This window comes from Podarcis muralis, chromosome 4, assembly GCF_964188315.1.
Source record: "Podarcis muralis chromosome 4, rPodMur119.hap1.1, whole genome shotgun sequence".
Lineage (NCBI taxonomy): Eukaryota > Metazoa > Chordata > Lepidosauria > Squamata > Lacertidae > Podarcis > Podarcis muralis.
This window is the reverse complement of record NC_135658.1, coordinates 26,212,289-26,235,489: the sequence shown is the minus strand read 5'-3', so window position 1 is coordinate 26,235,489 and position 23,201 is coordinate 26,212,289. Positions and strand designations below refer to the sequence as shown.

The window sequence follows — 23,201 nt, the reverse complement described above, 5'->3', positions numbered from 1 at the left end:
CACATTCAGGATACTTAAAGCTTGACGGCTGTAATGAAACCTTTGATAATGTCTCAGCTGCCTGTAGCAAATGGGTTTATTGTACGGTCCACAAATCATTCATGTGTGTGGAGTTGTGGGGGAGGAAGTTTAATCTGAAGAAGAAAAAGGCCGGTAAATCCTGTGGAGAAGGTGGGGAAGAAGACTGCTGCTACCTCCGTTAATTTTGGGGTTGCAAGAGACACTTGAAGATTTTTCATGGCTGAAATTTGAGGGGAAGAGGGGGAAATAGTTGAGTTGAGAGGAAAAAATAATAATAATTTTCCCCTGGTTTAACTTTATTTCCATACTGCCTGCAAGCCTTTGGTAAACAATAATAAAAATGAAGAAAAAGTAAAGCTTAGAGCAAACCGAAAGGCTAAAGTCATGTGGGAAAACTCACCAGTAGAAGGAGTTGACTTGCTTGAAAAAACAAGTTTCGGAAAAATATGATAGCCCTGTGAGCCTAAGGCAAGTCTAATTAAACTTAAAAGGCAGAGAACGTAAGCATCTGAAATGCTGTTTTAGGTATCATAAAACTGGAAAAGTTCCACACACACACACCCCCAAAAAATCTGGATTAGCCAATTAGCCAATGGTTGTGGGACCAGTGTTGTTTGTCCAACTTCTCTCTTCTGATTTGTGTCTAGTGGATATGAGACGGAGAAAGGAAGGAAGAGGCTGCAGGCAAATGCTCAGTCCTTGCTCTTTCTTCCAGCAATTTGTGTGCTTTGTGACTTGAGCAGGGGGGAAACTGCCTCACAAGAAGAAAGTGATGCAGTGAGATTAGCTTCAATGTTTCCACAGGCTATTCCTCTATAACTCAACACCAACTTCACTCCTTAGTATAATTTGAAACTTTCTCCCCGCCTCTCCATTAGACTTTATTTTTCAGAAATCTTCCAGACACAATACCAGCATTCAGCCCAGCTGCAGCATAAAAGGCAGAGTTTTTAAAGGTGAACAGCTGAAAGTTTGTGAGCTCGGTGGGGAGTCATATGCCAGCCAGCGCTTGCCACTGTGGCATTTTGCTTTCCTGGGTTGTGTTCTCCTTTGGTGTAGGCTGTCTACAAAGGTATGGTGCTTATTTTGAGATCTTCACGCTCTCCCTTTTAGGCCTCCGGTCGAAATGCAGATTTGCTTCCCCACTGGATTAGTTTAGCTTGGTTGTCTGGGTGGTGAAACTAAGAGCTTTGAAGCTCACCTCGTCTGGACTTCAGTGTCGTTGAGAAAGACAGCTGCCTGGCCTTGCTGAAAGATGTGTTAAGAAATTCAAATCCCAGTCCTTGCCGTGCACATGTCTTATAGCTTTGCCAGCCTTTCCAAGGCAGGAAGGAATAAAAGAAACTGCGTGGCTGCACTTAATGTTGATGACTGAGGGCATTCAGTTATAACATATTGATCAGGTCCTTGTGCAGTTTTAGAGTTTTGTGTTACTCAGGTGCAAATTATTTGTTCTATAATTAGGCTATCCCAGTGGATGGCTCATGGGATGCAATAAATAATCGGCTCCACCCCATGAAACACTATTTCACATCAGGCTTCGGGTCCCTTCCAACTCTACAATTGATTCTATCAGTGGCGTAGCGTGGGGGGTTCAGGGGGGGCCGGGCGCAACATCTGGGGTTAGGGCAAATCCACAGGTTAGGGGGCGCAAATCCACGGGTTAGGGGGCGCAAATCCATGGGTTAGGGGGCGCAAATTACTTGCCTTGCCCCGGGTGCTGACAACCCACCCTACGCCACTGGATTCTATGATAGACCTTGGCGTATGGATAGTGTCATTATTTAGTTTAGTCACTAGGTGGCACTGGACTTCTCTGTAGCTGGGTGGAGTCAGGGGTTTCCTGTTACTCTTCTGCTCTTTTTTAAAACTCTTTTTTTTTTAATTTTCCAACATAAAAATAATAAACTTGTGCACAGAAATGTACATCAAAAATATTCACATGCACATATGTCACGACTTACAAAATATAAACTTGCTGATTTTCCCTATCCTTTCCTTCCCAGGTCACATAGAGAACTAAGCAAACAAACAAAAAGTCATATTAATGATAACATCCTCACACAGTTTTTTTAGCAATGTTACCTGATACTGCAACCTGAAGTGCTGGGCGCTTAGTAAATTTTTGTTGTGATGTATAGTCAACAACAGTGTGTCAAATCATGTAAAAGGAGTCTGGAGTTGCATGTCCTTGTACAAGTCTCATTTGATAGGTTATTTCCTCCATTACAGCAATCAATAGTCCATAGAGATTGATACCAGTAATCTAAACTAAGGCATTGCACAGTTTTCCATTTACTGGCTATATTCAGTCTTGCTGATAGCTCCATGTACATTATTGATGGAGAAAAAATATAGCAGACTCCAGCTACTGTACAAGTTGAAAATGAAACACCCAGATCAGTGTCTGTTGAAAGAGTGAATGTGCATTATTTGGCAGAAACTGATGACATCTTCTTCCTATTCCTGCAAAGGAACAATTGCCAAAAGCAGAAGTAGTTTCTAGCAAATGCCAAAGCAGCAATCACCTTGGCTACTCCACATAGAATCATAGAATTGCGGAGTTGGAATTGGCTGGGGACTGATTCAATATTACAGTTAGGTTACCAGATTTTTGTTCAATGAATCCGGGGACATTTTCCAACTTCAATGGATTTTGTATGGGGACTGATTTGTAAATCAGGGGACTGTCCCTGGGAAAGGGGGACGTCTGGTAACCTTATATTATGGTCAAAATGCTTCTTACAGGATGGTGTCTTCAGTTGTGTCACATAGCATTTAGATGTTGTTTGCCACTTGATTTTCCCCACATTGATCTCCTGACATGCAGCAGCCTTAGGGGTCTCCATTTGTGCCTCAATGACCATCAGACATGCAACTTGCCCACAGTACAGTACTGATCACATGGATCAGCTGCAGTTTGGCATGAATCCAGTATAAAACTATCCCAGAGCTCTAGCCCTAGACAGCAGATGTGTGTATTGTTGAGGCAGAAAAGGAAAGTAACCTGTTTATATTATTAATGGAGCTCCCTTAGTAACAAATGTTTTGACTTGTGCTCATGTCATACCTTGAACTAGTGCTGTCAGTCATCCTTTTTCTTCTTTTTTTAAAGACTCCTGGAAAATTTATTTTGGATATTCTCTGAACAGGTGCTTCCTTTTCATTGTGAATGGTTTAAATAAGAAACTTGCTTTATGTCCGGAGTTCTCAGCTGAAATCACAGGGCCGTCTAACTCAGGCACTTGTATGTTTACTCATCTGTGCTAATGCTGACAGCAGATTCCCACAGTTGGTCTGGATTGGACACAGAACAGATGTTGGGGATTATGGGGAAGGATTCAGAAAGGCTTTGGGCCTGTGTGTTTGCGGAAGTAATTCATTGTAGAGGCACAGATGGGGCCTGCTGAACCTCCACCCTGGAGCTCTTGAAGACGGGCTGCAGTGCAGCTCTCCTTAAATACTCCAAACCAAATGTTTTTCCTAGTAATGTTAATTAGAAGGAAAATATAAATCAATGCCATAAAGTGTAGTGAAGCCTAGAACTATCAGATTTCTTCCTCCTCCTGCTTCTTTAACAAAGGGCCTGAAATTATTCATTACTCAAGAGTCCCACAAAGGCAGAAATGCAGCTTTCTTTGAGATGTTTTCAAGGACAGAGGGATTTCTTACTGATAGATGGGGAGATCAAGGCAAAAGAATTAGGTTGTCTGAAACCCAGAGAAAGATAAGCTTCCGTCCATAAGATTCCATTGGCTTAGTGGGGGAAGGGAAGGTGGACATTGTCATCACATACCTGTTCCGTTCTCTTTTGGGCGTGTACAAGGAAAAGGCAGCCAGGTATTGACTGTACACCTGAAGGACTGTTTCCACCCCCAACATTGAGCCCGGTCACTGAGGTTCAGCTCAGAGGGCCTTCTGGCAGTTCCGTCATTGTGAGAAGTGAAATTACAGTGAACTAGGCAGAGGGCCTTCTTGGTAGCTGTGCCCGCCCTGTGGAATGCCCTCCCGTCAGATGTCAAAGAGATAAACAATTATACGACCTTCCGTAGACATCTGAAGGCAGCCCTATAGTGGGAAGCTTTTGTTTGGTGTTTTGTTGTGTTCTTTTATACTTGTACAATGTACTGTGTACATTGTTGTTGTTGTTGTTGTTGTTGTTAAATGGGTGATGGAATGAGTCGAGAGGATTTGCACAGAAGCATAGATCTCTGAGATATTGATAGCGTTGAATTGCATCGTGTGATGGATGCCTTCAAACAATCATGTTCCTTAAGGTAAAAGTCGCCGTAGATATAAAGGAAGAACATGTTCCTCTGGGCAAACAGTGCAATTCAGGACCAAGGAAGTTGCATTTCACCCTTCTTTCTAAGAGGCAGTGGGCTAGCTCTCCACAAATAGCTAATGATTAACTGATCAATTCACTTGTTGATTTTTGATTTCTCTTTTTTTATCTGGAACTAAGCAAAGTTGCACACATTACCATCTAAGGAGCCCCCCACCCCACATTTAGTCCATCTATGCCAGTGTCTAAAATTACTTAACTATAACAGCACCACTGGAGGTGACATTTGCAAGGGGCCACTCAGAACCTAAGTAAAATTATAAGCTGTAATGGGAACAATATGAAGGAGAGAGAATAATGAAGGGAATGGTGCCTATAGAGTCAGATTCATTTGTGGTATGCATAGGTTCCATCCCATTGAGTTTATGGGACATGAAGGGTGTTTTCACTTACCATGCATGGTAGGATGTCCAGAGCATTAGAACCTCCATGTGGTTGCCAGACAAAACATTGCTTTTCTTAATTCTTTGTTTCATCTTCATTCGGTGCAGACATGATTGGCTCTGAAGAACAATTTGTAGGTGTGGTTATGACTGTTACAGGAATCTTTGTGTGCTGTGTCTCGTATCAACCAAAATAGAGCTGAAGCAAAATGTTTAATTCTAAAATAGTTTTTTTTAAGAAAAATCTGCATAAATCAAGCTTCATTCATTTTGAACTTTTCAAAATTGCTTGTACTTAAAAATCTATATATGGATGCCAATTATCTTCTCAGTAGTTTAAATTTTGTTTCAAGCTACATTGTGCTTAGTTCAAGAACTTCTGAATGGGATTTGACAACCATATTCATTATTTACTCATGGCAGAAGACCCTTCCTGTTGAAAAACATGGTCCTTCCTAGTCTGCATACCTGAGGGAGCTCTCTTGTAGAACATAGTCACTCTCAACAAGAGGTTCATAGGCAGTCAAGAGTGAAACACAGAGCCCCCAGCTATCACAATAGCCGGTGTGGTCACCTCCAGATGTTATTGGATTGCAGCACCTATCAGCCTCAGCTGGTATGGTCAATGGTCAGAGATGATGGGAGTTGTAGTCCAACGACACCTGGAGGTTACCATGTTGGCAACCCCTTTGCTACAGTGCACTTCTCCTTTTGCTACTATAACTTCAGTCTAGAGTTCAGCAATCACGGTATCTGTGTGAGCCCACCTGCCAATCAAATGGGTGGACTAAGAATCAGGGCAGGGGGAGTGGGCACCATGATTCTCTTTTCCCAAACAGTCAAACCTGATAGCACTACCCATCTCGCTGAGTATGGTCAAATACAGAGAATAGGTGGGAGAACTTCCATGTATAGACACTTCAATATGCATCCTAACATCTTCCTAGTCAAGGAGTCTGGGTCTAGAACTACGTAGTGTCTCATTCTCCCTCTTAAACATTTTGTCTAAGGGGGAAGATGGGCACAACTCCCCTCCCCAGATCTCTTGTTAGTATAATATACAGATAGCAGAACATTTCAGTATTACTATTCACTCTGTAGTCTTAATTTGGCCCATTGGTGCATTGATATAGCATTTTGTATTACTGTGCTAGATATCTTCATTGGGAATCCTTGGGCTTCTGTTCAATATAATTACTCCCTGTGAGCCTTTCATTCAAAGGTGGGTTTCTGTAAAATTTAATTATTTCCCCCCCTGCAGCATACATGATAACGGCATAACTGTTATATAAAACCAGCTACTGTGTAAGAGTAAGGCTACTTGTAAAAGCTGAAATGTAAGAGATCCAGCTACCAATGAAAAAATGATGATAACTGAAGCTGGCAGTGAATGGCCCCTTTCATGTCATAAATTATATGTGCGGAGTGGCAGTTCACATCAAAAGAGTGATTAAAGCATGTAACATTGCCACATTGTCTGTTTCATCAAACCTGTGTTTCCAGATTTGTGATACGTTTCTCTCTGTATACAACTTCATTTAGGGCGATAGAAAGCTACCCACTGCATCCTTTTTTGAATATGTTTCGGGGCTTGCAATTAAACCTGTAAGAATGATTGTAACCTGTCAAGAGTCCCCCAGGGTAACTTTGAAAATGAATTATTTTGTTTCTGCAGTAATTTCTCAGCTTGACCAAGACTACTAATGAGTAAGAAATTGTATTTCCTGCAATAAATTACAATATGCTCTGTAGCCACACCGTGACATCAATCATAACAGCACAGTTGAATTATATTCTTAACTAAGCTGTTGGAGAAATAATGAAAAATTGAAACAATGAATCCTTACATCTCATCAGTTTGGATGTTTATTGCCAATTAGTCAAATTAAGCAAATCTGGCTTTAAATGACCTATAGGTTATCACTGAATAAAGTATTCAAGCCTTCTTGAGAAATATATTTAAACCAGGGTTGGCCACCAATTAAGTAATTTATTGTTGCTTTGCCTTATTCCACTCAACAGATTAGTTTGTTGCATGTAAGTAAATGTACATTTTGCTACACCTCAATATAGGTACTTTTAAGATACTGAAGGAAGTGTAAGATAACTTGCCTAAGGGTCATCTAGTCCAAACCATAGCAATGCAGGAATCTCAAGTAAAGCATAAGCATCTGTGACAGGTGGCCATCCAACCTCTGCTTAAATACTTAGAATCATAGAATCATAGAGTTGGAAGAGACCACAAGGGCCATCGAGTCCAACCCCCTGCCAAGCAGGAAACACCAACAAAGGAGAGTCCACAACCTCCCAAGGGAGTCCATTCCACTGTCAAACAGCTCTTGTTATTTAGTAGGAATCTACTTTCTTGTAGCTTGAATCCATTGGTTCAGGTCCTACCCTCCAGAGCAGGAGAAAACAAGCTTGCTCCATCCTCCATGTGACAGTCCTTTAGATATTTGAAGATGGATATCATAGCCTCTCTCAGCCTACCTCAACCATTCCTCATAAGGGTTTCCAGACCCTGGATCATCTTAGTCGCCTTCTTCAACACACGTTCCAGAATCAAAACATTCATTAAACAAAAGCTTCCATAGCTCACAGCTAGAAGCAAAGGCCAACGATAATAGCTTTTTGTCAGTCCCTGGTCCAGTAACGCATGAGAAGCAAAATAGTTTCAGAAGATATACAAGCGCACCTTCAGTTCTCAGCCCCACTAATCAATATTCCTTGGTCTAGAAACATACCACAGTGCTATGCAAGCGCCAACAACCAGGTGATCCCTTTGGCCCAGCCATGCATTTACCTGCCCACACTGTGAGGACAGTATCCTTTTAATTGGGCTGTGCCTAAGTGCATCACATGAGAATGATTCAGAAGAGCTATGGCTTCCTATAACATAGACTCCTCATCTTGTAAATAGTTAATAAAATTTATCTTACATTTATGGACTTCCTGGTGGGGCAGGCTTTGCCAAAATCATCTCTCAGGCCAAATGCGGAAGTCTGTGCTGGGCCTAATCAGGGTTCCTCACTCCTGTGCTAGCATATCATAGGCAAATTCTATAGAAGATCATTGAATTAGTTTTACTTTCCTCGCACGTTGCTCTGGAATAAGATTTTAATAAGCCCTTTCGTGAGTGGAAGACACTTTAAATTTGCAAAAGGTCATCTTTGGATCCAAATTTATCGGTTCCCCATATCTTTCTCAGGGTGTACAGTTCTCCTTCCCTATATGGCTTACTCTCTTAATAATGGCGTCTTCATTGCAGTTCTCTGTTAAGAAAATCTTACGGCCCATCGTGCTCTTTGCAAACACTATGCACAAGCAAAAGGGTACATTCTACGACTCCTTTAGGATTCTGTGTGTCTACTTGTTATAAGCCATGACAAAAACAGCCTAGTTGCACATTTTCTCCCATGAGTGGAGAAAAATAAAGTTGGGGTTTTGTTCTATGCTTCAAATTCAGTTCAGCTTTTTCAAATGGAAACGATACTCCACACCTGTGCGAGAAGAGGGTATGTGGGACAACCAAAAGGGCTGGAAAGGGAAATAAAATGAATCCCTCTTGAATTTTGTCTCCTATAGGGCTTTCTTTATAATTGCCAAACTCCAAAGGATAAAAAAGTAAAGACAATCTTGAGATACTGCTTTATGTCTCTCATGGGTGGGTTTAATAGCTGGCTAGTTCTTTCCTGTACATTAATATTTAAAAACAGATGTCCGGACAATGTGGTCACTCTTTCCCTCAAACTTGGTTACAAAAATGAGACTAAAAGCCTTTGAGGAACTTGTTAGGAAATGAGATGTTTTTCTTTTAGATTTAGCAGTGCTCTTTCTAGGTCTTCTTGTCTTCTTCTTAGCTTGCTTGTGGGTAACCTGGTCCTGTGAAGCTACTTCAGCTTTTCCCTTCAGTGATCTTGTAAAATCCATATTTGGTTAAGAACTGACAAAGTGTTAACTGATGCATATTCTGTGGTTTCTATTTTGCAATGTAGAAAAGAAAAGAAAAGAAAAGAAAAGAAAAGAAAAGAAAAGAAAAGAAAAGGCTGTTTTACAAGCATTTTCAGTAATGTGCCCTTTCAAGATACTTGACACTCCTTAAAAATCCCTGGTTTGCAAGGGTTGTTGCACTACAACCACTTTTTCCATGATAAAATATGCATTTCTAGCTCTCCAGGTGGCAAGGGAAAAGCGCAGGTTAGATTTGTGAGTCCAATAAAACGAAGGCTATAAATATATATATGGGACACAGCTACCTTCTTCGACATCTTTATTGTTGAGAGGGATCAAACAGAAAATAGAAAGTATTAGTTCTTCCTGGAACAAAAACATTCAAAGATTCAGTGGAACAAAAACATTCAAAGATTCAGTGGGATAAAATATGGGGAAGAGCCATAAACTCAGCGGTAGAGCTGCTGGACTAGCTGCAACCCTCTCTGTGTGGAGATAGCTTGGCTTCAGTTGTCTAGGTCCTGATCACCTCCAGGTTAGACTACTGCAATGCATTGCGCATGGGTCTGACTTTGAGCAGCAGCTGCTTTCACAGAGTGGTCTAGACCAGGGGTTGGCAAAGTTTTTGTGGCTTGGACCAGTTCACGGTCCCACAGACGCTGCAGTGTGTGCGCACGCATGCGCAAACGCTATTTCCGGTGCTCCTTCTGGCGCGGGGGAGGCGTGCACAGCTTCCCATTGGCTGTAGGAGCTTCCTGCAGCCAATGGGAAGCCAGCCCGCATCGCAGAAGGCGGTCCCCGCTCTGTTCAGTGCCGGTTTAGCGCGGCGCACGGGAGCAGATCGAGCAGGTAGCGGGGGTCCATGGGCTGGTTAAACGACCCCCATGGGTCGCTTGTGGCCCATGGGCCTTAGGTTGCTGACCCCTGTTCTAGAGAATGTACATTGTATTTTGGGCTGCAAACATCTGCCACAAAAATTACGCACTGTTAAAATTGATTCCAAGGTTGGGAGTTGTTTACTTCTTGCTCCACTGGGTCCCAAAGTATTCATAAATGTTCAAGCAAACAGCATATCTTTACTTTTGTAGCTCTGGAAGATTTACCACCACCGCTCTGCCATGCTGGCAATTGCGTGCAGGATTTAGCATCAAAGAACTGGTGATAAATGTGTTGAAATAGCACCTGTCTAGCAGTTGTCCTGCTGCGACAGCTTTGTTGCTAAATGCAGTTGAATTTCAAAGTGTGACCACCAGCAAAACATCCAAATAGATCTGTCATACCATAAGACATATCAGTCACAGGGACCAAGGGATGCGTTTAACATCTATTCTGGCTTATCCAGCCTATGCCTTACAGCACTGGTCGCCAAGCTTTTGGCAACAGTGGACACATTTCAGTATTAAGATCGACACTTGCTGATCTTAATACAGAATTTATATTCCTTTAACATCTGCCAAATCAAACTCAATGCCAAAGGTCACCTCTCTTCCAACATCCCTAATGCGAAAGGTGTAAAACATGGGTGTATCCTTTTCTTTTTAATTTATTTTTATCAGATCTTCCAGATCACATGCCCCCAAAATCAATCAAAAACCGGTCCCACTGTTACTATATGCGGATGATGCGGCCTTATTATCACTGACGAGGATAGGCCTGAAATGTCTTTTACGCTCCCTGGTTTCCTATTGTGAAATCAATAAACTCTCAATAAATTATGAGAAGACAAAAATTCTGGTCTTCTCTAATTCCCAGAAATTAGAGAAATGGAAAATAAGAGGACAAGAAATCCAGCAAGTAAAGATGCTCAGATATCTTGGAATTTTATTCCAGAGCAACTCAGGTTGGTCAAAACAGCGCACAAGTGCTATAAAACAGGCAAAGTGTGCCTCCTCAGAAGTAGTTCGCTTTTACTTTCAGAAAGGTAACCAATTTATACCAGCTGCTGTTCAAATTTTTCAAGCTAAATTGTCGTCCCAGCTACTTTTTGGGATCCCAATACGGATACAAACATATAATAGTGATTTAGATAGGATACACTCAAGTTTCTTGACGTATCCTGGGGCTCCCAAATTCACTCATATATGAGACGATGTGTGCAGAACTAGGTATACACACGATGGAATACTGGGTGTGGGCTAGCACTATAAAATGCTGGTTGCGTTGCCATTTCCATTGCCAACCTTTGCGTCTGCTTTCTGAGTTACTTAAGGACTCTTATAAATCCAGATGGTTCCAACTCTTACATAGCAAAATCAGATCTATTGGTATTTTTTTTTTAAATATAATTTTTATTAGATTTTCACATTTTTTACCAACAAAGATACATCAAAAATCACATTTCTTTAACCTTGTTCCCTGGACTCCCCCCCCACCCCCCTTCATACATCCCTACTTCCATAATTGGCTCAGCAAGTTCAAATTCCTCCTCCTTAAATTAACATATATATTTTTTTAATGTAACTCCTCCTAGTTTGCCCCATTTCTCCTAATCCCATTTCTTATAAACATTTAGATTCTTTCCTAAGGTCGGCCCAATTTCCCTTCCACAGATTCCCCATTTTTATATTAAGTAAAGACCTCATTAACACAACCCAAAGTTCATAAACATTCCTACCATTCTGCTTCCCCCTCCCCCCGCCCCAGTTCTGGTCCCTTTCCAAATAAAAGTCAACATTGATATTTAGCCTGGGTTTCTGACGTCCGAGGCCTTTAAGTCCCTTTCCGTTCCTCTCCGTCGATTTTGTTGGAAATCTCTTTTATTGGTCATCAGATCTCGAATCAATCCAGTCTCCATCACTCCAATTTTTCTTCCCACCAGGATACTTGGTAACCACTGCTGCCACAAACCAACCAGTCTTTCATATTCAAAGGAGGTGCCCCAATCATATTTCTTGTTTCTTATTAGTTCCTGTATTCCAAGTGTTTCAGGGGCCCCCTCCTTCCTCTTTAACATCTTTTGCAGAGTTGTAATCCATATATCCCAGCAATCTTCTTCTTTGTGTTCCGGCATTGTAGACTTTTGCTTGGTATTTCCCATCTGTGATTTGTCCTCTATTTGCTCACTTTCCTCCAATTCTTGAAATGTCCCTTCTGTTTCAGCTGCAGATTCCTTTCCTGTTAGGTCATTCATGCATTCAGCAGAGTTGCTTATTCCAGAAGTCAAGGTCGTAAGTTGTTTGTTCATAGTCGAACTCTGCTTCTGCAATATTCCCACGAGAAAAAACATCCTGTCTATCTCTGCCAGTAATTTTCCCTCTGCAGCCATTGTAATGACTCAAGAATCCCCCTAGAGGGATTCTGGTTACTTTGTATACTTTTCCACCAGTCCAAATCTTTTTTTTGTTTCTTTCTTTCGGATTTCCAATACTTTGTTACAGTTTCTGATACTTTAATTTCAGAAAGATGTCATGCACTTTTAATTTGGTCTGTCCCTTTGACAGCTCTTTTGACAGCTGTCAAACTCCTTTTTCCTCTCCAACAGGCTCAAATTCGGGACTCCCCCTGGTCAGGGGGGGGGGGGATTTCACGGAAAAATTCCCCAACTTTCAGACTCCTCTCCAGCACAACACTTCTTTTAATAAATCGCGGAAGTTAGATTCTTTTGTAAAAAATGAAAATACCTCTCCGCCTTAGTTCTCCAGTCCTTGCTTAAAATTGTCTGTAATTAGAGGGGTGCGGACTCCCTTTTAGCACACACCCCGGTCGTCTCAAATTCAAAGAAATCTTTTCTTAAAGCCGAATTCCATTTTACTCACGGGTTCTTCTTTTTCAGTCCAAATTTCAGGGTAGAAAGTCAGCGCTCTCTGGTCATGGCTCGCGGCTTCGCTCCACCGGGGTGTCGATCTACTCTCAGCACCACGCCACCCTCCGTACCCTTTTTGTGGGTCGGGGGGCGCTTAAGGTGCCCACCGAGTCCTCCCGTCCGCAGGCTTCAGCGCCTGCGGTTTCTGAGGGTCCCCGCGTCGCCGGCGCGGCAAGACCCGTCCTCAGTGGAGCCGATTCCCCCCGGAGCTCGGAGGGAATCCGCCATTTCCAGATCGCGCCAACCCGGAAGCCTCAGATCTATTGGTATTGACTTGGAACTTTTGTATAATTCAAGTGAGCAATATATTTATCATAATATTCAAATCAGATTAAGGGACACTGAAAAACAAAACATTGAGTCAGCTGTAAATAAAATTTGCTCCAAGTTTTATGGTTTAAATACAACAGATAACAGGGTTATATTTCAAAATTAATAATTGCAGTCCAACGCAGGGCCTTTATGTTAGACCAACTGAACGTTTTTCCCTCAGCTTTTGTCAAGGGCAGATATTTAAACATCCCCAGAAATGATAGACATTGTGGGTGTTTTTGAAGTGCCAGACACAGTAGAACATATTCTTTTCTACTGTCCATTGTACAACCAGCTACCCAAATGTGTGCTATCCCCATTTTCTGGGTAGTCTAACATCATGGCTACAAACGAAGCTACAAACACGAGTCTGACCAAACTGCGGGAGACAGTGGAAGACAGAAGTGCCTGGCGTGCTCTGGTCCATGGGGTCACAAAGAGTCGGACACGACTAAACAACAACAACAACAAACATCATGGCACAATGAAAATATCAGATTCTATCTGTCTGACATTAACCCGGAAATAGCTACAAGGGTGACTGAGTTTTTATCAATAGTATCTCTTAGGGCAGGGGTCTGCAACCCGCGGCTCCGGAGCCGCATGTGGCTCTTTTACACCTTTGCCGTGGCTCCGGGGCGGATACTAGCGAGGGGAGGAGGCGCATTGTGCGCCCTGACACTCCCCACTGTGGCGGGCGCTGTACTGGCTGTGACGTCGCATGGGGGCGGTGCGTGCGTTAGTCACCTTCCCGACGTCACCTTCCCGGTTTTGCGGCTCCCAGTTTTTTTTCCCTTCGGAAACGGGTCCAAGTGGCTCTTTTTGTCTTAAAGGTTGCAGACCCCTGTCTTAGGGTGATGAATGGCACTATTTAGCGGGAAGAAACTCCAATGAAAATCCTCATTATTACATATTTTTACATAGCTGTTCATTTGTATATGTTTTAAAATTTTATATATGGATTTTTTTATGATGGCCTATATTGGAATGCCTAATAAAGGTTTGGCAAAGTAAGTAAACAAGATTTTGAGAGAATGTATGTGGGAGAGGAACTGATGACAATATGTGATGGGCCTCTGAAGAGCTATACCTTAGTGGTGGAGTATTTGCTTTGCATACAGAAGGAGCCAAGTTCAATTGACTTGGAGAGCCACTTCCAGTCATTGTAAACCAGGAATAGCCAATGTGATGTTATCCAGACGTTGGACTATAACTCCCAATGGCCCCAGCCAATATTGCTAGTGGTTAGGGTTGATGAGATTTGTAGTCCAACAATGTCTGGAGGGCATCACACTGGCGATCCCTCCTGTAGGCTGTGCTGAGATAGATGAACCGATGGTCAGACTTAGTATAAGGACCATTCCTCTGTTTCTGAAGTAGCATTAAGCAACCTAGCATAAGTGTGCATTTCCTCCTGAAGCATTAAAAGGGAGGGGGGTCACCGGATGTTGTTGGATTCCAACTCCCATCAACTCCAACCATCATGGCCAATGGCTATGGATGGTTGGCGTTGGAGTTCCACCAACATTTGAAGGACCACCACTGAGTTGCAACCTAAGAGTGGCATCAATCACACAATGTCATTGAATGTCAAGAAATATTTGCCACAGTTATAATGGGGAAATAATAAAGGAGGCAGGTTGTGTTGTGCTGTGAGAATGTTTGCCTTGTAATGACCATAAGCTTCTCTGAAGGCCCACCGAGTTGGATGGTAGGGCTTGTGAATGTATAACCAACAACAGTAATTGGGTGGCAATTCTTGGAATGAAATAAAACCAGTAGATCAACATGCAATACATTGCTTTTCAGTTGCTTTTATTGTATTGCTTTTTCACGTAGTGTTATTAATTTACCCTTTCATTTCAGCCAGTCCCTGCTACATTGTGTAACATGATTATGATCAACACTGCATTTATTTCTCCCTCCTTACAGGCAGGAATGGTGCTGAGGTGTGGATACTTCTGGCTCGGTTTATTTCTGGTGCCCACAGCGTGCCTTGTTAAAGATGTGGCGTGGAGAGCGTAAGTTGGGGGAATGCCTCATTAACTGCACCTCTTGTCAAAAAGAATGTTGAAATTCAAAATAAGAATGAGATTTTCTCTTTTAATCTTAACAGCCACTAATCTTAATCTCGGTGAAAAATTGCTGCAGATCTGTTGAAGTGGTGGTTGCAGCAGCCATACAGGTCGCTAACCAGCTTCACCAACACAAACAATAAAAAATGTTCCAGTAGTGACAATAGTCATAAAGACGAACGTTGCAACAAGACTAAAGACCAGTTTATATCCTGATTAGAAATAGTCATATCTACTTGCTACGCTTGTTGTGACAAAGGGCTGCACAGAAGAATATGTTTGTGTGGGTGTTAAAAGCTTTTATATGTAGCAATTTATTTTCTTAGGGTCCATCCACTCCTTGTCTTAAAGTGCATTTTGAACCACATATGGTTCACCATGCATGTTAAACCAAGGGGTGGATAAGACCTTACATAGCACAGAAGTTCACCTTCACATCTTATTGAAAACACTGCTATTAAGATGACTGTGAACGTCACACTCCCATCTAAGACGGTGCCTAATGATAATGAATGTTTACAGCTTGAATAACAAAAATATTAACATGAAATCTTGAATGGGGGAAAAGCCTTGTTTGCTTTTAGCTTGCTTTCTTTCCGCCCCCACTAGAGCATTTGTATATTTTCCTCTTTTTCTCTTTGCTACTGTTTTATCTGAACTAGACAGCATGTCTTTAAGCCCCATGGCTTTTCCCTGCTTCTATTTGAAGGGATATGTCAAGATGCTCCTTGATAGACTGAGCAACAGACATCCCAGCTGTTGCAACGGAATAAGGGGGCTGGGCATAAAAAGGGTTGCACATGTAGCTTCCATGCCATGAAATCAAAATATTGTAACCCATAATGCTGTCATCTCGTGGCAAGATACATATTTAGTAATCTTATGAACTGATCCTTCTGTCTGGGTTCCTTGCCAACACCCCCAGCAAGACCATTTTTTGGCATTTTCCGGTGAAGACAGAATTGTCTTTACATTTCAGCCTCCAGCTATCCTTCGCTCTGCTTGTTGGAGGTAGGCCTTCATAAATATAAAAAAAAAAACACAGCCAGGACGGAACAAGCCGTTTCCTCCACTGGGCCGTTTTTCTGTGGACATGTGCTGACTGGAGTAAGGAGCTAAAGGTTTCTAATTTAGTGGGTTGACAATGTTGGGCTTACGAGGAAGGAAGGAAAAGACCTGTCGGAGCAAAAGCTGTGCTTTACAGATTTACTAGCAAAATGGCTGCTGTTCTGATAGGCATGATGTACCTGGAGGGAGAGGGCCTTTATTTTGCAACACCCCCTGGTGGTGCGTCCCTGTTAGTGGCGGTCAGGCCAATCAGGTAGGTTTTGCTGCCACTAAAACAACAGTGTTTTATGTTCCCGCCTCACTCAGAAGTGAAAGGCAGTATTTAATGTATATGGAAGAAAATTAAGGAGTGCACTTCAGGCCACTGTTAGGGTAACCAGTTTTTTGCCCCTCATGGCTCCCAGTCACCCCACCAATTTACAGTAAGCTTGTGTCTTTCTGTATAGTTTCATTTCTTGGCTGGGCTAGACTCACAGCGTTCTTCAGCCTTAGGTCCCAGATGTTGCTGGACTACAACTCCCATCGTGTCCAGTCAACATAGGCAATAGTCAAGGATGATGGGGGCTGTAGTCCAACTACATCTGGGGTCCCAGGGTTGAAGAACCCTGTGCAAGAGGATAATGGAATGTCACCATGTCAGTATTTTGGCTATGCCTAATATCTATACTGGTGGATGTTCTGCTACAATATCAGTATTGATCCCATATGAAAACACCAGTCATCATGATGGGCAGGGTATGTATCTATGAAAGGAAAGTGTATGTATAGCATGGGCTTCGGAGACTGGAGGTGCAATGTATTTTTTCTAAACATAGGGACATGTCACAACCTTCTTGGGGCTGGTGCCAATACCATTCATCGCTGGGCCGCCACCAGGACTCCAGTAGGACTCCACTGCTTATGCCTGCTATGACCACCTTTAAAACAAAAAACAAAAAAACCAGCATTCATACTGGGTCCAGGCAACTGCCATATTTATTTTTGTGAATGCCACAGGAGAAGATGAGTTGACTTCTAAGGCAACGTGTGCTTATTTAAAAAACAAAAAATAAACATACCATGGCTGCCATCACAAAACTTGGATGATGATGTCATTGCCTGGGAATGCTCCAGTCCTGAGCCTCTTAGCTGGAAAGAGTTTGGCTCATTAGGCTGAAAGAAGTTTGCTGCTCTGATCAATGGATTTAATTTTAAGTTGACTGGAGTGCTGATAGTGAGAGATGGCTATATAACTTGATAGAGGGGCAGGATTCAGCCGTTACCTTTTAATTGGTCATAACAAGTGCCTCTTTTTGTATTCCATTTACATACATCAGTAGGATTTTTGCAAGGACTGTTGTGGAAAAACGAGATCAAGCTGTTTTGTAGTAAATACCGATTTGCCTCTTGTGCTGTTACGGACAGGAGATGGAGCAGTGTCTCCCTCTCTTCAGAGTTTGCAGCTCAAGATCTTATCTGATAAACGGACAGTTTACAACCCTTGTATTTATAGGCAATCACCAAGCTAGGTTTCTAAATAATGGTTCGGGACATTTAATTGCTTTGCTTACAAATATGATCATAACATACAAATTAAAAAATGACTTAATTGTTCCCACCTTTTCCTGCTCTTACAATTTGTGCTTATCCAAATGCATTGCTTTATGAACCCATCCTTTGAAAGTTGAACTATTACATCTAAGGTGATGTGTACATTTTATATTATAAGTCTGCACAAATTGTGACCTGCCAAATCAGATACAGCCCATTGAATCCAGCCCTGGATGTGTGAAGTGTCCATCATTGAAAAGTATTGCATCCACAAACATATGAAATGTGGGTTGTGGGTTGTGGTGCAAGCAATAACTTCATGAACCAGCCTAGCAAATACCCTCTACTTCTAGACTAATGAATGACTGGTGTTAATGGTGACCAAACTTTATTAAAACCAAAGCATAAGAACAGTGTCTAAATTGTATAATCTTTTTTTTTTTTAAATATATGAATGATGTTGGTAGCATGTAAGCAAAGATGGGGAACCTCTAGTCCACCAGACATTCCTGGACTACAACTCCCATCATCCCTGACCATTGACCATACTGGCTGCGGCTGATGGGAGTTGAAGTCCAATAGCATTTAGAGGGCACCAGGTTTGTCACTAGGTACACACTACTAATACCATTTCAAGGCATTATTAAGATTGGGCACGATAGATAGTGGTCATTTTGCCTACAGTTAGACACTTTCAGGACATGCTAATGTTATTTGGTCAATTAATAGTTGTGACTGAGCCTTGAAAAGTATGTCACAGAAATCTAATCAGCAAGTATATTTATTTACAGAATAAAGTTTTGGCTTACTGATGGACAGTTGATCCCACATGTCCATGCAGTTTTCCCACATGAGGTTTAAATAGACATCATTTGAAATGGGCTCCTCTCATAAATGGAAAAAAAACCCTGGCTGTGGTGACCCTTCCATTTCTTTTCCAAATTCTCTCCTGCATTGACAACATTCACGCCAGCCAGGGGAAAAAATTGAGGAAGCGTACAAGTACATAATAGGATGTCGTGAATCAAAATGCCGACACTCTTTTGCTGCTGTTCCAGTAAGCCAAAGCCTGACACAGATGAAAATTATATAATTTCCGTATTAAGAATGTTGATCACATTTTAAGGTTCTGTGTAGACCAGTGCAAATCCAAGTTATTTCATGGCTTGCTTGTGACTTTCCCTTTGGAGAAAGGTGATGGAACAAAAGCTAGAGATGACCTCTACTCTTTAGTGAGAACAACGGATTCTTTCTGAAAAATAAATGAATCCAGGCATTAAGGTTACCAGTTGCTCTGAAGATGCAGATGTTTGCACCTATTGTTATTGTGTGCAGGTAGTGAAAAATGGTGCACTCTTTCTGCACAGAAGCAGAAAATTCTGGCTGCAGATACCCTTTTCTCTCTCCCTCTGCAAGTGGCATGTTAAGAAGGGAGAAGAACCACCTTTAGGAGAAAGTGATTTAGGGAAGAAAAGGCCACATAAACCAGAACATTTGATTGGCCATTTGTTATCAAAGAGCCTCCTAAGGTTTTCTGTGCTGCTCAAAGGACAAAATGGAATCGGGCTCTGCTTCTATGAATATTCAATGAATTCATTCTCTTTTCGTTGAATGGATGACTCTTGAGCAGTCCAATGATGGCAGTAGCAGATCCCCGCTCTGTAACCCGTCCGTCAATTGGGCACTGGGTATTGTTTTCTGATCAAAGTCAGGAAGAGCGTTCTGCTAAAGCAAACTGCTTTGTCATCGCTACATGGATGCTGTCCCAGGTACTGTCAAGCTGAATCAAGTGCTAGCATGCTATGCTGCTGTACTCTCTTTATTTCCCCAATCTTCAGTGTTCACCTGACTGCACACACAGCCTTTGCCAACCTGGTGCCCTCCAGGTGTGCTAGTTGGGGCTGATTAGAGTTGAGATCCAAACATATAGAAGGCACCAGGTTGGTGTAGGCTGGAATAGCACCACTGAGAAGGTAGCATACAATCCATGCTTTGCAGTCCAGCATCCTCTGCTGGACTGCATCCTTGAAAAAGAACCTGGGCAGTAGGGTCTTGAGCCAGCCCTACTGACTGTCTAACTCCATGTGGGGAAATTGGAGTCTTTTACATCCAATGAAAGTTGATGTGTTGGTGTCTTTGTTTTTGTGTCTTTCTCCTGCGATACAGGGCCAAGCATACCTACCATAAAACTTTGCTGGAGCAGGTTCAAGAGTTGGAAGCTAAGTCCAAAGAGCTGGGGAAATCTATGCTGCGTGATAGTAATGGAAAGAGGTGGGGGCAATTCCATCTTAACTGGAAGCATGCCAGATCAATATTTTCCCCCTTCCCCACCATCATTATTTTTTTTCTCCTCTGTGCATGGGAGATCCTCCAGACTCCTCAGCAATTTTATCCATTCATCTGCTTTATTTTAAAAGGAGGAAAGAAAAAAAAAAAAGCTTCCATCTTTCACTGCTCCATCCATCATAGTTTGGTGCTTGTGGCTAAGGCCCCGTTTAGTGCTTCTCGCATGATGGCATGTAATGTTTTCGTTGGGTGCTGGGGCCGATCCAAAGATGTGCTTCAGGTGGCTTCTTTGTTAAATTGATGCCTTGCCTCGTCTTGTTGATTTATTGTACTGACTGACACCAAAAAAAGCGTCAAGACCATATTTTTACAAAAATAGGGATAACAGAATCCAGTGGGTTACGTCAACTCAAAGCCTTTTGTTCCCAAGCCCCCTTGAAACGACTTCAAGTTATGAAAGGGGTGTGTCGATCCACTGAGTTACTGGTGTAGCTCAGTAATAGAGCATTTTCTCTGCATGCAGAAGGTCCTTGGTTCCATCCCCAGGATCTCAAGATAGGACTGGAGATGTCCCCTTGTCTGAAACCCTGGCAAGCTGCTACCAGTCAGTGTACTTCTCTAGATGGACCAGTGGCCTCACTCCATATGAGGCAGCTTCCTACGTTCTTAATTTCCATTGGGCCTACAAAGGAGAATTCCTCATGTTATGCCAAAGATCAGTAATAGTATTGGGCGCTATAGTTCATGGTCAAAACTCTTGGTGAGAGTTACTAAGTCACGCCTAACCCCTTATCCACAGTGCCCAAAGAGATCCAAAGAGCTGCTTTTGGCAGGACTTGGTTGTTCCCAGTAGGATCTTTGACTTCCCCCCATTTAATCGTAGATTCCACCATGCCATATGCTTTTATTTAACCTGACTACTGAATCCGATTTACTATTCTTCTTTATTTATTTACATAACTTACTTACTTACTGTCTGTTTGTCTTCCTTGTGAGACATGACTGCCACCTCTGCCCCCCAAAGCAGCTCGCGTCAAAGAGATTCCTAATATACTGGGTTGGGGCATTTATGTTAGTATCTGATTGCTGTTTCGATTGGGGCTTTTATATGCCATAAAGGTAAAGGTAAAGGTACCCCTGCCCGTACGGGCCAGTCTTGCCAGACTCTAGGGTTGTGCGCCCATCTCACTCAAGAGGCCAGGGGCCAGCGCTGTCCGGAGACACTTCCGGGTCACGTGGCCAGCGTGACATCGCTGCTCTGGCGAGCCAGAGCCGCACACGGAAACGCCGTTTACCTTCCCGCTAGAAAGCGGTCCCTATTTATCTACTTGCACTCGGAGGTGCTTTCGAACTGCTAGGTTGGCAGGCGCTGGGACCGAACAACGGGAGCGCACCCCACCGCGGGGATTCGAACTGCCGACCTTTCGATCGGCAAGCCCTAGGCGCTGAGGCTTTTACCCACAGCGCCACCCGCGTCCCTTTATATGCCATAAGGCGCTGCAATAACCATTGGCTGGTGGGGGTAGCACAAATATTTTAACTAAATAAATTCCGTAAAACGCTTTTCAGGCCTCGCTCAAAAGAGGCTTGTTGTGTAACGCAAGGAGCTGGGAGCTGCATAGAACTGCTGGACCAGACAAAAGGGCTCAACTGCTCCATCACAGGGATGAGCTAGGTGCCTTTGGGAAGCGAGATGTGAGCTCAATAGCTCTCTCGCCACTTGTGATTCCTAGCAACAGATAGTCATGAAGTTTTTTGGATCCAGGGCAGTGTTCATGCATTATCAAAGGTAGTATTCCGCCCCCCTCTTTGTTTCAAGCATTCACAATCCCGCTGGGCTTCGTTAACTGTCACAAACCCAGTGTTTAAGGGCTGCCGTGCAATTGTCTGGATAAAGCAAGCAGTGATTACCTCTGCTATGAATGGAATGCTTCGACACAGCAAACAACATCCTGGTCTCACCTTGTGGCTTGTTACACTTTCAGCCTTAAGCTGTCCTCGCTTGTCCATTGTGTGGCTAGACCATATGGAACCCACCGCTATTATTAAACGCCCCATTGTACAGGAGCGTTATGTGCTCTGTGGGGACTTTTGTCCGGCCTGAAAGGCTTGGGAGAGAATTCTAGCGAGGCTTCTCCCCTCCCTCCCCCCCCCCCAATCCCACCCCACTTTCAGAAGGGTTCATTTAGCCCTTTTTAGAATGCAATTGTGCGTCGGCAAATCGAGGAGCTGAACAAGTTCAAAAAGGTTTTATAACTAACACTTGTGTTCTTCAAACAATATGGCACCGTGTGACCCGCCGAGGGACTTCATGATAATTAAATGGGATTTGACCAAACCGTCTAAACTACCAACCTGAGTGGAATGAGACTTCAAAGAAAGATTCCATTCTGGTACAAAAGGGCAGCCTTCTGAGGCTTTTATGCCCATTCTGACAGAAACTAATTGCCATATTGTAGCTGCTGCTGAGGCAAGTGGAGAAGTAAACGCATCACTTTTATTTCCTTAAATAGCCAGGCAGCAACCTTGGAACTCTTACTAATTAAACTGTAAGGTTCCGAGATCCTCTGGTTTGTATTTAGTCTATTTGTAGTGTCAGACCGCGTTCACACCACTGTGATTCCACTTTGAACTGCCGTAGAATCAAAAGAGTTGGAAGGGACACCAAGGGTCGTCTAGTCCACCCCCTGCAATTCAGGAATCTCAGCTAAAGCATCCATGGCAGATGGCCATCCAATCTCTGCTTTAAAAACCCCCAAGGAAGGGGAGTCCACCACCTCCCAAGGAAGTCCATTCCACAGTTGAACAGCTCTTACCACCACCAGGTTATTCCTGATGTTTAGCCTGTTGTTTAGCTGTTTAGAGTTCTGGGAGCTGTAGTTTGTTCAGGGTGCTAAGAGTTGATGAGGGGGGCTGTTTCCCTGACTGAAATGCAATTCTCAAGAGTGGTTTAACAGCCATCCCTTCTTAACAGGGAACTCTGGAAATTGTAGCTCTGCGATGGGGTTGTTTACTAACTCTCAGCACTTGTAACAAACTACAGTTCCCAGAATGCTTTGGGGCAAGCCATAGCTGTTTATAATAGTATCCTATCGTACGGTATGGATGTACCAATATTCATGGTGCAAGGTTATGCATGTCTACGCAGGATTGGAGGAAGTCGTACTGGACTCAGTGGGATTTACTTCCAGTTAAACGTGTATAGGATTGCAGCCTCAACTGTGCCAAGACGTCTTATGACTTTGGGATTAGCTGGATAAACATTTTTGACATACAAGAAACTGTGTGGATTCCTCCCATTTGACTCTCTCAACTCTGGTTGTACAATTTCTTATCTTTGATATACTGGTATAATTTGTACAGCAAATGTCAGGTCATTTAGCTAGTCATCCATTCATTCTTCAGCATGGATCATATTCTGTTGCAAG

At 42.8% G+C, this 23,201-nt stretch overlaps 1 protein-coding gene across 8 annotated transcripts in view; it reads left to right on the top strand.

Moving 5' to 3' along the window:
- ATP8A2 (ATPase phospholipid transporting 8A2) overlaps window positions 1-23,201 on the top strand; it is a 330,202-nt gene that overhangs the window by 287,637 nt on the left and 19,364 nt on the right. For 6 of the 8 annotated variants that reach the window (XM_077927095.1, XM_077927098.1, XM_077927097.1 and 3 more), the window contains 2 exons: window positions 14,747-14,835; window positions 19,654-19,758. In XM_077927095.1, coding sequence (XP_077783221.1) covers window positions 14,747-14,835; window positions 19,654-19,758 — 194 coding nt within the window. The remainder of the gene's footprint in view (window positions 1-14,746; window positions 14,836-19,653; window positions 19,759-23,201) is intronic. The other 2 variants (XM_077927099.1, XM_028726364.2) reach the window with 1 other exon arrangement.